We start from the raw sequence: 16,274 nt of genomic DNA, 5'->3' as shown, positions 1-16,274 counted from the left end.
ATATCTTCAGAAGCCAAAAGATTGTGCAGAGTGGAGATCGCGGTTCAATTTCGATATCCTCCCTCATAATTTCATCTATCAGTATCCGCAAGAGAGAGAAAGAGAGAGAGAGAGAGAGAGAAGTCAGAATAGCCGTTTTCGCGGGAAGATCACATTTGAGGATGGGGCGAGTTGTAATGAGCGAACGAAAGCGTCAGCGGCATCTAATGTCAGAAATTATAGCATATTGGCAATAAAATCTCGAGCAGGGTCCGCTCTTGCACGAGTAAACTCAACGCAGTTGCCGTCTCTGTTTGTGGGTGATTCGTTTATTGTAACAAATGACGAAAACCACATTTCACCATTACACGCGATCTTGTTCAGGAAAATATCTGATATACCGATAATATTCTCAATCACATTATTGCTTCTTATGGATAATATCATAACAATATATTAATACAGCTCACTTCTCGCGTTACATCTATGTTCTGGCAATTAGCTGTTTATGACTAAAATAATAAAAACGATAATATTGATTAAACTTCAAAATACTGTTTTAAACTTTAAAATATATTTTATACGTAATCTCTCATACACAATAAATTCGCGCAATTTTCTCGTTGAATTCTATTATTGAAAAAATATGTAAAGGTTGCATAAAAGTTTATTAATTTATGAGCTATATGTGCACAACGATAAAACAATATAGAGACAACAAATTAAACGTACAACAGTAGAACTAAAATGTATAACATTTGAGATATGCGCGAGATTTTTTCTCTATTCAATTTAAAGTATGACATATGTTTAAAATGTGAAACATTCAGCAAAACAAAATACACGAAATACAAATAAATGTCAAGTTACTTAAAAAATGCACATAACAATTCCTAATATCAATAATTATATACAAACATTATGTATAATTAAATGAGCATTAATTATTATGTTTACTGTCACTCAGTTTCTGAATCACTATTAATATCTGTGTGTTTAGAGAATCGCGAAAGTGTGATATTACCAGATATTTTTCTAACTTTCATCCAATTTCGACTTTTCTTTTTGTCTTTGATATCTGATGATCTCATGTTAAAATTATCTTCCATTTCAGAACTATCAGTTTCGCGTACAGAATATACATTTGACTTTACACTGCTGTCTGTCTGAAAATATAAAAGATGTAGGATATTATATACGAGATCTTTTTTCGTAATTATTAAATTTTTCAACTTCACGTGTATGCTAATAACAAACAACTTTTAATTTAATTAAAAAACTCTCCTCAAAATTCTGTTATAACAATTAGATATTATACGTTAATTGTTGATTCTACAATTAAAACCTAGTTTATATTACGTACAAACAGACCTGACAAGATTTGTTATTCAATTTAATGCTAATGTAACCAAAGCCATCAGCCTCATCGGAAAAAGTTGTAGATTTTTCACTTGGAGCTGATGAAACAGTTAATGTCTCCGAACTAGCGTGATTAGGCACGAAACTGGAACTGCTTGCGGAACTATTTTTGGTTTCATGATCTTTTAAGGTTTCTTCTGACTGTTTTTGATTCTCGGTTAAAGATCTTTCCAAGTTATTTGAACTGTTCGCAGTTTCAAAGTATTTATTCTTCTGTTCGATTTCATTTTGCAAATGTTTCAAAATATCATAGCTTTTTATTGAAGCATTTTTATTAGTTTTAAGTAGAGTTATTTCTAATTCTTTATGCTCCAGTTGCATCTTTAAACGAGTTATTTCATCCCGGCTGTCGCTATAAGTCTTGTAAATTTCGTTCAGGAGTGTTGTATTATTTTCTTGATCTGACAACCGAGATTTCAAATTATGAATTTCCGCTTTTATGGTATTCTCCACATTTTTACGCAAATCTTTGCAACAATGCAGATCTTCCTTAACCAAACCGATACTTTCGTCTGCTTCGATAATTTGCTCACTCAGATTTCTCGCTTTCTCATTGTTTGCAACGTTCAGATCTGCTATATTACGTACTTCACTTTTCAACGAGATAATTTCGCTCTCTCTTTCTGTCATCTTCATTGTTAATTTCTTCAGTTTATCCTCGAGAGTCAATTGGGAACATTCATATAACTGCGTGTAAAGCTCGTTCTTGTCTTTTTGACATCTGTTCACAATAATATCAAAATCATGTATCTTCTGAAACAATTCGTAATCTTTCGCAAACTCGTGTTGCATTTCAGCAATCCTTTTGTCGAACTCGCTTATCTGTAGAGTCTTTTGTAACAATTCTTTTTCCAAATTTTCGATCTTTGGTAAGTGTTCATTTGCGCATCTACTAAACACTTTCTTCAGTCGGTTACGCAACAAAGATAATTTATTTTCAAAGGCTCTAGATTTCTTTATATATCTTTCTAAGCATTTGGAAATTCGATTTTCATTTTCTTCCTTGACTATCAATTTGCGGCTTAGCTCATAAATCTCACGTTTGTATTCTTGTATTTTATTTTCCGTCATCTTGAATACACCATCGTCTTTGATTCCAATTTCATTCTTCTCTTCAATCAATCGTTCCAATGTTTCTTCTTTGTGCGGCATTTGACAATCGTTCGTATAAGTCTCTTCATTTAATGCATAAATCACATCCCGAATAGTTTCCAAGTCCTGAGACAATTCAGCAACCGTCTCTTGATAATTACATTTATTCAAATTTGCGCTATCTTCAACGTTTTCTTTCACTAAATTCTGACTGTCCTCATCGATGACACAAGTTTGTGTGCATTTATTCTCATTTTCGCGGGTACTTGCGTGATCACTTACGCTGGTAGATCTTCGTAATTCGCTACTTACACCCGAGTCTTTGCTACTTCTATCACTCGATCTAGAACCGCTGCAATCCATACTGCCACTACTTTCGAAGAGACTTTTGCGATCAACGTTTGACACATTCAAGAGTTTGTTTTTCATTGATTTGACATGGTCCGCAAACAATGTAGGAACAGTGATCCAGTCGTTAAACTCGTGTTGTCCAATTGTGGTTGAGTTTATGCACATTCGTGAGGGATTTTTTACTACAGATATGTTATCCTGAATAGAGCTATCTGCTATATAATCCTCAAATGAAATATTTGTTAATTGGTCACATTTTTTATCGCTTATACTCTCATTTTTTGTATCATTCGAGCACTGTCGAACTTGGACAAGCTGCCTTTCTTGCAATTGTGTATGATGCTGCAGTTTGACGATGCAAGCTTCTTGTAAAAGTTCCTCCTCTTTCACTTTGTTCAAAGTATCATTCAAAAGATACTCCGATTTTGATAATTTCTGTTTCGCTCCAGAAGCAGTTTCAGCGTCTTTATTTTCTATTACACGAATATATTCGCTCATCTCTTCGAGTTTCTCCTCGGTTCTTTTTACTTTTTCATCCATTAATCGTTCCAGATTGTTCATGAGACAATCAGCATCATCCTTGATGTTTTCAATGTTGCCACCCCACTTACGAATCCTAGCTCGCGTGAGCTGTCGAAACTTTTTCAATTCTTCCGTTACCAAAGCTAATTCAAAGCTGTATTTGTTCTTTTCGCAGAGGATCGTCTTGTTCTCTTGCTTCAATTTCTTCACTACTTCTTTCAGAACCATCACCTTGGAAGTGACCTGTGCATTCTCAGCTTTGAGCTCTTCGTAAAGTGTATGACTATCCTCGATGTAATCTCCGCTGTTTCCTCGCTTTCTCTTCTTATGCCGCATCAGATTATCGATGCGTTCCTTATAAAAGCTTTCGACCTGTTTGATAGACCATTTTAATAGATCCTCTCCCTCAGTTTCGATCTTCTTGGTATTCTCTTTGTAGGTCCCTTCCAACTCTTCAATCATGCATAAATAATGATCGGCTAGTTGTTGACGAATTGTGTATTCGCAATTTAGCATATCACTTTTAACAGTTTCCAATTCTTGCTTCAGTCTTCTATTCTGCTCTCGTATATTTCTGCACTCTAACGAATCGGTACAGCCGATCGTTTCTGCAATCTCACGTGGACTTTGATAATTTGATGATGACATCATAATGTTATCAAATGTTTCGAGATCACGGATAGTTTCTCCAAATTCGCAAATTTGTTTGCATTCCTTATGATAATTTGTTAGCTTTCTAATTATATCACAAAAATTTAAAATGCTCTGTATTTCATCAAATAGACTCGACTGAAAAACGACATTCACTATAAAACTTAAATTTTCTTCACCTGAGAGAGCTCGTTGACATATTCTCGTTAAATTTGACTGACGGAATGGTGCCATTCGATTCTGACTCACAGCCTTGACACATCTACCAAGTACTAGCAGACTGTTGTTGATACTACTTCCTTCCCGCATACGTGATTTTTTGAACTGTGTAGAGCCAGCCAAGTCGCAAAAAGTCAAAGTACTGAGTATCACTTCTTCCGCTGCATGATCCTTCTGATACTTCAGTAATTTCATCGTGAAAATAGTATGTGATCGAGACTTCTCCGATCCTGTCGTGACACTCATTCTCGATTCGCCCGCCATGAGAATCTGACAGGCTTCCAGCGCAGTTAAGACATGCACTTTTTGCAAACTGCAAACAGCTCGCCCTTCAGTGTTCATATACAATTTCAACGGAGAGCGCGTTTCCGCGTCGTCCAACAGATCGTAAATGTTTCCATTGTAAATCTCCGCGAAGGACAGCCAGACGGCGTACATTGACTCGCTATCACACTCTTCGGATTTGTCAGGATTACCTGGCTGTGAGTTCTCCAAAAACGTTTTGGCTTCCGCAGATATCTGATTTACATTCGTTGATTGTCCATTTAATACTCGCATTTTTCGTTGCATCTCTAAAGCTCGTGCGGTCTCATTCAAGCGGAACACGGTGTCTTGAAACGTTGGTTTGTACCATGGCGCTATAGTGCAGTTTATCGCCGAAAATACAAGCTCGATACTACGCGTTATTATACCGGGCGATGAGGACGTGCCGAACAGCGTGTAAGTCTTCCCGGAATCCCTCATGCCGTAAGTCATGATGGTTGAACTTTTACCACTGAGAAACTCCACGACTCGATGTTTTATGGATCCCTCGAACATCTCCGCTTGCGAAGTTTCTGATCCAAAAATCTTCGTAAAGACATGCCGTCTGCCTTCGGCCTCGCTCGATTTCGCACATCTCGAATTTCGAGTGAATTTATCCTCAAACGGCTGGAATGTTGTTAAAAGAGTTCTCGTGTCGAGTACGATGTAATTCTTTTGAAATACCGATGCTGGGCTTATCCTAAGATACATCTCCACACTCGAAGCTGATATTTTTGAAGCTCTTGATTGCGTATTAATGGGCTTCTTATTGCATTGCAACGAAAAGAAATAGTTCGTTTTGACTTCCTGTGTGCAACTCTTTGCGAACATATCAGAGGAATTTTTTCTGATTGGCGTCATACTGAGTCAAAATGAGCAGTAAAAGGATCGACTGATACTTCAAAAATTACAAAATCAATATTTGATTAATTATTAGAGAGGTTATTTTACGTCCACATTTCGTGATATTATATTTCTGGAAAATTAAACGTAATTATTTCAGATATATAACAACAATATGAATAGAAATTTGCTTACTTTGAAGAGATTTACATATTCTTCGGATAATTTTCATAGGACGTCTTCAATTTTACGATACTTTCGCGAATGTTAATACCACGATCTTCGACATCGTGTCTTTTCATTCCTGAACTATGTTTAAGTTTAACAATTAAGAGTTATATTCATGATGTAAGAAGACGTGGTTATGTACAATCATTATGGTTATATTCACGTAATTACATTCACGTAAATAAAACAGAAATAAAAAATACTAAAGATACATACGGATAGATTCAGACGGTAATAGGTACTATAAAACATTTCACTATTACCTTATAGCGTTTTTCATTGGCAGAGCTGGTACACACTCAGTATACTTTAAAGCCGTTGTACACAAATCGACGTAAAGATGTACGTTTAATAAAAATAAAGAAACGAATTAAACCGCAAAATCCTCGATACATTTTATTGTGGTATTTAATAAAATATACATTGGGTATTTTATTAATTGAGATATCTTTTACATTCAGATTAAGTTAGTATACAACAGCTTTAATGTGCATTGAGTGCGCACTAGTTTCTGCCAGTGAAAAACGCTATTAGTTTCTATGCATGCGTCGATGCGCGACAAATGACAAGTGCATGATAAAAGAACGCTTAGTTGATGGAAACACATTGGTGGAAATCAAACATTAATTAAAACATTTTAATAATTACAATAAAATGAGAGTGTAATAAATATTATGTCAGTATAATAAAATCCCGTTCCGTAATAATTAAAATTTGCCAGCTGCACCGTTCAAAGTATCTAACTTTGTCGCTAATATGAATGTCGTAGTTTATTCGAGGAGACACATTTCCTCTTTCGAAGCCATTCATCTGTCGCCAAGACACGCCAACGCGTAGTCCGTGACCGCGTGGCGGGCACGGAGACGAATTTGCAGAAATTTGGCGATGACATCCGCGATACATACTGCAAAACGCGCAGACAAGAAAGGAACGTCGAAACATCGCGAAGGAGGAAGAGAAAGAAGAAGAGGAAGAGGAGGAGGAAGAGGAATCCTTCTGCAACCGCCTCGAAATATCTTCAAAGACGAGCAAGCAGCAATTTATATACGCGTGTCGCCCGGCTCATTAAACGCAGCCAATCAAAGCCGAAGCTAATAGCGGCCACGGCGCGTATGGCGTGTCCCAGGATGGGACGCGCGATGCGCGAAATCCGCCGTAATCTCGGCATCGGAATCGGCATCGTGGGTACAAGTCTGCCACTGTACCGTCGTGCACCGGTCTGACCGCCGAATGCGGTCCGAGAGCCGTTGGATCGGCGGTACCTTTCAAGCCACAATCGACCCCTTGTATCGACAGTACGGCAGCCGCCTCCAACCGCCTCCGCCCTGGCGGCCCTTCCGCCGTTAGTGCAGTCCTTCTGCTAAGATTTCGCTCTTTTCGTCTTAGCCGCTCCCTCGGATGTATATCGCTTCATCGCACGCGCGCGTCTTCAACCGCGTCTCTCTTGTACTGGATTAAAGCTTGCCGCTGCGCCTTCGGTGGTCCTTTCGGTCCTTTCGTTTCTCCGTTAATATGTACAATGTTGCGTATTAATATACTCTTCGATATTGAAAATGAACGTGCTGAACAATAACTGATATGCTTCTATGAATAATGTTGTGATTGTATATTAATTCGATATATTTGCTTTGTGTTATCTCTTTAATCAGATTAATTTATCGAAAAATTCCCATAGATCGTTTCAGCAATATTGTATTAACATTGCAACGTTCCAACAATATTGCAAACTTAGCAGAAATATTGCTGCAAGGATTAATATCAAATTTTTTAGCGTAACGAGCGTTTTAAGCCTCACATACGAATCTCTCGTATTCTACTTTAGTTTTGTATTTGATAACGCGATAACACAGAATTTTTTCAACAAACTTATAGGGAGCTCGAATTGTGGCATCGCGTATCGAAACGAAACTTCGTCCAGAAGACCATAACGGAGACTCGAGGGATCTTAAGTATTTACGTCATAATAGACACATCACTTTTGATCTACGGCGTAACTCGCGATACGGTCCAACGTGCCGGTCGTAAAAACCTCGAAGAAGAAGAAAGAGAAGAGCGGGAAGAAACAAGAAGAAAGGGGAGGTCCTCTCCTTTACGGCGAGAGGAAGAACGCGTGAGCTTCGATATATAGGCGCGCTCGTATATAAGATGTAGCTGGTGTATGAAAAATAACAGCCGTTGTGCCTCGCCTCCCCTCTATATCGGGCGTTAATGCCTTCACGGTGGATTGATGTTCCGCCTTTATGGGTTATTTATTTAATACTGACAAATTTCACCCGATGCCCATTCCCCTTCCTACCGCCGGTGGTCCCACCGACCATCACCGACCGCTTCTTTTATGGCGCTTTTGATAGCGTTGAAGAACGAAAACGGTACTCAGTATTCAGTATCAATGTTTTAACAGAGAATCTCGATACAAATATGAGTTATAAGAATCGCGCCTTGAAGCTTCTGCGAATCGATTTATGTTTTGTTCAATATTTTTTCATAATCATCAGTGTAATATTTTCTATTTTTAATGTCATCCCGAGAGAAAATAAATAAAAAAAGAAATATAACGTCTATGTGAATACACTATTCTCGACTATATGAACCTTTAGCAATTTTTTTAGTAGGACACAAACAACCACCGTAATATCACGACGTTAAAAAGATTACGCTTTTCTTTCTCCTTAAGTCAGACTTAATTCCGTAAAAAAAAATTCAGAAACTCTGGCTTTATGTATAAGACAATGTAACTGTGAAACGAACTTTTCTATGTAAAATAACTTTAATACAATTGCCAATTAACCGCGCAATAATCGATCGCATGCTTTCTTATTGTTATTATTATTATTATTATTTAAGGATCCTTTTCATTTACCACTAATATTTCAGATTATGATATCAAAATTAAAAAAAAATACACAATAAAAATTCTTCCAACATATAAATTGATATGAAAATATATTTCAATGAAAAAAGTCAATAGAACCGAACTTGTAAAATATATCGAAAAACATTTTTATTTCATTAATTAATAAATAACAATATATCTAGAAATAAATTAGGCATAACCAAAAACAAAATAAGCTTTCATAACTATGACGCACATAAAATTAATAATATACAGAAATATAAATGATTTAATTTCTTTCCGAAAAAAAGATAGTTTTCGATATATTTTATAATCTATTTACATTGATTGCAAAGTTATTTTATTGAAAAATATTTCCATTGAAATGTAATTTGCAAGAATTTTTATGATATGCTTTATTTCTGACATCACAATTTGAGACAGTAATATAGAAGCCTTAATTATTCCGAATACATATAATTAGTACCATAACGGAGATGCCAATATTCATTCGAGCCATTCGAAACAGCAATACAATTGATGGTACCCGATAGAATTGATCGGTCTATATTGATAAGTTTTATTACGTATATATGTGCCCCGAGGACATGTACGTCGATGCGTGTTTCATAGCAGCTGCCGGATTCGCGCGGGGGCGCGTAAGGAAGAGTGATGATGATGATGATGATGACGACCACGACGATGGTCGCATGCAAGCCGAAGAGGGGAAAGGCTACACCGCGCGTGTTTCAAATCAACTCAAATAATAATCACGAGTTATAAATGCCACTAGACGGCTAACCGGCCCAGACTGATCCCGGGTTAAGATACGTCTCCGCGCATCTCTTTTAACGCGAAGTCATGTATCCGCGACTTGATGTAACGCCGCGTATATCGGCTGCGCTTTTCACGTCAAGGTCACTCAATGGGAATACATTGTTGTAATATATTATTAGGTCATTTAAAAAGTATCCGCGGTTTTTTGTTCAATTTTTGAATGAAAAAACCGCGGATACTTTTTAAATGACCCAATATTATTGAAACGGAATAAGCCTGATAGCGTTAGAGATTAAAGATTATGCGATTATTTATTTTTTCTTTATGGCATAGTACCCATCTCGATGATTCGTGCGTGCAACGCGTCAATGCAATTCATCAGGGTTCAGTGGTCATTGAACATGTAAAAATAAGGGATAAATATTCAGGGATAAATACACTTTAAATAACGCGCGCGCACGTTGATCGAGAAAAGAAAGTTTAAAATAGACGCGATACCGTATTATTAAAGTGAATCGCCGATTGTAGTCAGCCTGGTAATTAGATGCAGCGATATACCGAGTGAGTTATGGTCTAGTAATTGCAGGGCAGACGCACAACGTTACCGTAAAATATTAACGATTGTCTATGTATCTTCGTGATGATCGTGATCAAAGAAACAGGTAAAATTCTCATAAATATCGACACAGTACTTACATACGTTACTACGCGGATCACGCGCGCATTCATTCCCGATGCGACGAGTGTGATTCCCGGATAACTAATAATTATATCGCAAACGTAAAATTGCACGTACTTTTGCGTTACCTGCCGTCAAAGTTCTTGCCGAACGGATAATATTCGCATTACCGCGTCATTTTCAGAGTTAATAATAACGGTCGACTTGCGGACCAATTAAGACACATCGCCGAGCACATGATCGAAGGGGCCTTTAGTGACAGTTGGCGTCATTAAGGCGACGATGCCCGGCCATGCGAGGGCCCCGTATTCGTTTTTAAACAATTTCATAGCACGAGAAGCGATCCCTATCACCGCGTATCATCTCTGTGAGATCATCGGTGACCATCGTTGTAAGCGCGCGTCATTTCCGCTCGAAGCCACGGCTGGATTATTGTGATCGTCAAACATCTGTCCGTATAAACTAACGCGATCGTGCTTCGATCAATTTCGATCGAAACTTGTACGAACACTTTTATAGATATGTTTATTTCAAATAATATCGATAAGCATTAAATACTTAAAACATGTTATTCTTAATGAAAGCTGCACTTAAAGCATATTTCTAATGAGAGAAAAAAAAAGACCATGATGATAATTAGTAAATTATTAAAATATTCTTGTAGTGATTCTTTTAATTGTTTTTTTTATTTTATAATTAATTCCTCATTTTTTAAATTAATCCAACACTGTGTATATCTAATGTTATGTTTTATTATCTATTTAATTAATTTCTTTGTTTTGATTACGTTTCAAAATGGAATACATTAAAAATGGAATTATTAAAATCGTTTTATACTATAATCTTCGTAATGCATCTAATTTTATCATCTTTTAATAAATCCTGTCAAAATCCATAGTAATGCTTCATCTTCTTGCGACTAAGCCAAAAAATCCATCATAAGCTTCATACAAGAAAAGATGGTTAAATTCACGTCTTCAGATATCAGATTCTCAAGCGACTTTGGCCGTTTCGCCTCGAAGATATTAGATTTATCCATTTGTTTGCCGAAAGTCTCATAAATATAAGCTCCCTTTGACGGCATCCCACGGGTCTTATCCGCCGTCGTGATCTCATGGGTGGGCGGATAGATGAGTACGCGGGGTGCGGTGGTATATAACAGAGGGGTGAGATCGATTCGGTATAGTTCGCCTCCGTACCGGCATCAGTATTCCCAATTAACGAGATCCTTTCATCGGCCATGGAGATAGGACGGGGAGGAAAGGTTACATTTATAAATATGATGATCGTAAAAGGAGGCATTACCATCGATGAGACGAGGCAGATTTTCTGACGCTTCCTGGAGAAGCAAGAGAGTGAGAAAGACAGAGGAGCGCAGTTATTGCATGGAGAAAGGGACGAAATTGATGGCGACGCAACGGGACGGGTATGGGAGATCTTACGGATCGTGTCGGGCGTAATCTAAAGGGAATAATTAATGCCCGCTTCATTGGCGTAAGCTTTCACCAATCGCGAAATTTCCAAGCTAATCCTTATGTTAATTAAGAATGCTTCTTGCATCTATTATGCACTATATAGATTAATTATTATAGATAGATTTATTTTCCGACATACAATTTCATAATTAAAATATTTCATGTAAATTAATCTTAAAATGTATGAAAATAAATTTAAATTCTTCTTCAATAAATTTTCCACCTTACATAGTGTTTGCTAAGAGAACGTAACTCATTATACGTACTTCTCACAATTGCTTATAAATAATTGTTTAATTAATCTCGTGGTAGATTGCGGCAGTTGGTTCTAACTTTTGACGGTGTTTGTATAACAACGAATTTCAATGCATGGAACGTCGAGTTAGACAGCTGCACGAAGGCTTATAGGGGCGTCGCTGGAGCTGATCAAAGACGATGAAGCTTCAGGGAGGAAAATTGGTAAAGAGGGACTCTATACGCGCTACAAGCGTATCCGTCGAACGATTTTATGCGAGACGTGGAAGAACGGGAAAGAGGGGTGACAGCATCAAAACTAATACTCTGTTATATCAGGAGTTAGAGGTGTTAGCGAATTATGTCGTTCACTGGATGTAGTTGGAAGAGGAGAAGGTGGCGAATGTCGCATGTCAAAGAGGTGGGAAAGTAAATTCTTCTCCTATTACTTATCGCCTTTTCGACGCGATTAAAAGGGAACAAATAATTATTGAACAATAAATTATTCGCTACAATTTTATAAAATTAAAAGTCTCAAGTTTTTTAAATAAATTGCTTGAACTGGACATTGTAAAAATTTGTACAAAAATGTTATAATACACCAATACCTGCTTTAACAGAATATTAGCTTTCTTCGGTTATTTATATTTCAGTTTTTTTACATTCTAGTAGTTTATTATGCACTATTGACGCTAATTTATAAACGCAACTATGAGTTGCGTCTGTATATATTTCTAGATTTTCGGAAAAACGTGCGTAGCGCTTGAGAAAACAGAATTGATGCTTCTCGGTCGTATTTTCTCTTAATATATATTAAGTGTCGCGCGAATCGAGAGTGGAGAAAAATCGTCGCCAGTAGCGCGAAATGGCCTTGGTCAACCTGCGGCCCACAATCTGTCCACAAATCATCGACGGGCATCCGCCAAATTGTAATCAGTGTTCATTAGCCTGACCAAGCCGCGATTCTACGGGGTTTCTCCCGTGGGGAGATCTTTTCAATAACTCTTGGTCGGTGGTAATTGGTGGCTGGCGATATCTCTCGTAGCTTCACTCCTTGCCTTTTCTTGCCCGGGGTCCTCCACAATGTCGTATATAACAATATCCCTGGCTGTCTCGACCTGACCGCTATAGATAGAGAAACATTAAGTGTCCAGGACACACACCCACACAGACGATGTCGCTCGCACATCGTGAAAGAACAACAAGTAACCGACGTGGATATGTCCTGTGACGCACATTGACAACGATCGACCACGACAACGTTCGAGTGAAAAGGACGAAATTCGTGTTGGCTACCAATACCCACCCTTCTTCCATTTCATGTCTTCTAGATACCTCCGGACCAGTAGTTCTCATTTTCTTTCGCTAAAATAATCTCGTGAAGAAATAAAATCAGATAAAGCAAGCAGATAAAATCACGTTTAATCTTATAGTTAATTTACATATTTAAACTTATCAACGTATCTCTTGAAGCGAATCAAACTTTTTATATGTGTAATATAAACGTTTTCATAATTTGAAATATAATTTGTTCGCGTATCTTCTTGTTTTTTGTCATGATATTTATTCTTGTAATAGAAGATTTAGATTCAAGTAGATCTATTTGTGAAATAATGTTTAAAGACAAAGACACAGATACAGATAGCACATATTTGAGAGCCACTGGTAGAAAAGCGATGGATCGGAAGGGGGTTGCTTGGCCAGAGGGATTGAACAGACGCACATTGGGTCATAAACGTTTATATTGCGCTCAGTGCGCCAGTAATGTCGATATTGGCAAGTTATTGATCCCCCTCTTGAATGTTAGGATATCAACCGGATATCAACAAGGCCGCCGCAAACGTAGCGTATTTTCATTAATCCAGGAAAGAGTATCGCCCGGTATACAGCGTAGAAAGTTTAATTGGAAATATCAGGGAAACTGAAAGTATTGGAGAATGGTGTTGGTAGCGGGTGTCTCGAACTGGCGTATTAAACGAGGGTATACTCATTGCAACAGCAGTCATATCCGCATTATCGAGATACTTTTTGTGTTTTTAACGTTTTACATTAAAAATAGTAGGGTATCATCATAATACTCATCTTCAATACGGTCTTTCTTTAAATATTTTCAGAAAATAGGAACATCATATTTAAAAATGTATAAATTACATAAGTAATACGTATTTCATTTCTCTTATTAAATTATTACATATTTAGAGTATTCAATTATTTTAAAATTATATTTGAGAATAAAACATACTCAATTTTAAGAATTATTAGAAGTATTAAGATATATATATTACTTAGATTTATAGATAAATTATCATCTCTTCTCCTTATATCTCTTTCTCTCTTTTAATGAAAAAAGAAAATTTATAAAATCGGAAACTTCTTGGAGAACATCGAGGCCGAAGGAATTTTCTTTCCGGCGATACTTGCTAGACCCAATCAACTGATATCGCGGGCTTAAGCCTCCCAAGAGCAGCAACTCCTGATACGGCGGTAGTTCGACGATGGTTAGGCGACTTGATCACGAGTTAGTGGTTCGAGATGGCAGCGCAGCCAGGATAGACCGTGGAAGGAAGAGAAGGCCAAGCCGACTTTATGTCGGGACGTAAGCCGGTTATAGGCACTGCCGATGTTATTTGATGGCCAAATGCACTCCACCAACGCGGGGTGACCTCAGCCTTGCCCGCCTTCTAACCGATCTCTATCGTCCAGCTAGTATTTTCCAAGCCACCTTCATCCTCATCTCCCCCTCTATCAGCGTATTAGAAAATGAAGAAAAATTCAGTACCTACATTAGTGTTTTATAGAAACATAATGTACGTTTTTAGGAGCTTGCGTTATCAGTTTCAAAATTAATCTTTAAAAGCTTCTATATCTATAGATATATCGCTCATGCAGAAAACGTAATATTTACGTAAAAATATATGCATGCTTTGTAAATCATATTATAACCACTCGATTTAGCGAGTGACTTGAGATGCACCTTATTTTTTTTCTTTTTACAAGTTCATCGCAGAAAAACGACCGAGGAAATGACAAGTTTTCCACGCACGAATATTAAAGAACTATCGATAGTCAGGCATCGCGCAAAGGTACAAGAAAACGACGCCAGCAGCAATGGAAGGGCAGACAAAGGGAGGCAGAGAAAAGAGATCCACCGCCTCCACCTGCCTCTTCTCTCCGGCCTGACTCGCGCTTGGGCGAGCATAAAACGCGCCGCGCGCATTTCCCACCCCCGCGCATTAATACCTAACCGCGCCCGCAAAACTTAATGAATTCTTTAGCGAGATCAAAAAGAACTCCGGTCGGCCGATACGACGAGCGGTGGGAACGCTTTTCTACCTTTTTCTTTTTAAAGTGCGGGGAGCGAAATTGAACGGCGATATTCCTGGTATGGTTTAACGACAACGTACACCTCCAGGCCTCCCTTAGACTGCATCCCCTACGTTCTTCGTTTCTCTTAACGAGGCACATTCTACCAAACTCTGCGGCTCTCTCCGTCTTTTCTGTCGCGTTTACAGCGCGAGGCGTTGGTGCGCTATATTTCATCGAGTTGAAAGTTGCGCGCTATAATTAACGTCAAAAAATTTATCGTGACTATCATTACATATTTAGTTTTTCGAAACATTGAAAGTTGTATTAATTAAATTATATAATTCAAATAATTACAATCTGTTTTAGAATTGATAATGAGATTTTTTTGTTAATACCAAAAACATAACATTGTTTGACGTTCTCTCGCTCTCAGAAATAAGTCAACTGTAATACAGGAAATTTAAAGCTAGTGTGATATATTATTTATTCATCACTTATTTTTTCCGTACTTAATCCATAGACAAGTCCTTGAAGCATGCAATATTGAAATTCCAACGAAATTTATAGCAGAGAATTTAGGACAATTCATTACCGAAAGTCTACGAGATTTAATAAGACAGTGATATGCCAAAATAGCTGCCGAGCGAAGTGAAAAAAGAAATGGAAGAGATGGACAGCAACCTTCGGTAAACTTGCGCTATTCGAGAGAGAACGGCCACCACCCTGATACCAGCTGAATTGCTCGCGACTGCATGTCTTAGGGTGATTGGGAGTTATGACTCCTAAACCGTACTCCTAGGCGTCGGAAGGACTTGACACAGGTCAGATACCGCCTCGTAAAATGTTATGAGAATTAATGTCACCCCTTCCAACCTCCATCCACCACACCACCCATCTCCACGTGCCACCCCCTTCGTCACCCTTCGCTATCCGAGCATTTCCTCCGACACCAACGACATCACCGGCGCGATGTCCTTTCGGTATAGCCAATTTTGTCGTTACGGTGACCACAACTTTTGTGGCTAATGGAAAAGTCGATATCCGATTGCCCAGCACCGTCCATTAAGACGCGAATGACCAATAGTGTGTTAAGATTCGCCTGGCTGTCTTACGATCACCGATTGTGAGATTGCCACCCTCAGTAATTGGCATAACGTTTATACGTTTGCATAGCTTTATGCGCATGTGTGTGTATATATACACACACACATACACATATACGATTCTAAATTGTGATCAATATTCTTGAATCAATAATTCTGATTTCATGTGTCTCTCTTTTTCTTTCTGTTATGTATTTGTGTTATAAAGAATTTATCTTTTCACATATCTTTTTATAATTCTTATTATTTTTCATATTTTT

General features: G+C 37.8%; 3 protein-coding genes and 1 long non-coding RNA gene across 7 annotated transcripts in view; 1 reads left to right on the top strand and 3 right to left on the bottom strand.

Moving 5' to 3' along the window:
* The window catches only part of LOC105143509 (uncharacterized), a 559,838-nt gene that overhangs the window by 309,139 nt on the left and 234,425 nt on the right, over positions 1-16,274 (bottom strand). The gene's annotated exons all lie outside the window — the stretch shown is intronic.
* Positions 1-16,274, top strand: part of LOC147910575 (uncharacterized) — a 133,868-nt gene that overhangs the window by 108,103 nt on the left and 9,491 nt on the right. The window lies entirely within an intron of this gene.
* LOC147910576 (uncharacterized) overlaps positions 1-16,274 on the bottom strand; it is a 38,033-nt gene that overhangs the window by 15,928 nt on the left and 5,831 nt on the right. The window lies entirely within an intron of this gene.
* On the bottom strand, positions 939-8,522 carry LOC105143641 (uncharacterized). Its single transcript, XM_087403288.1, has 2 exons — positions 1,351-8,522; positions 939-1,145 (listed from the first exon to the last, which is right to left on the bottom strand). The coding sequence occupies exons 1-2, from the start codon at positions 5,395-5,397 to the stop codon at positions 939-941; spliced, it is 4,254 nt and encodes a 1,417-aa protein (XP_087259414.1). The 5' UTR covers positions 5,398-8,522.

This window comes from Acromyrmex echinatior, chromosome 2 (genome assembly GCF_024713525.1).
Source record: "Acromyrmex echinatior isolate Ae372 chromosome 2, ASM2471352v2, whole genome shotgun sequence".
Classification (NCBI taxonomy): domain Eukaryota; kingdom Metazoa; phylum Arthropoda; class Insecta; order Hymenoptera; family Formicidae; genus Acromyrmex; species Acromyrmex echinatior.
The sequence above is the reverse complement of the archived record's forward strand: the minus strand, read 5'-3'. Positions and strand labels throughout refer to the sequence as shown.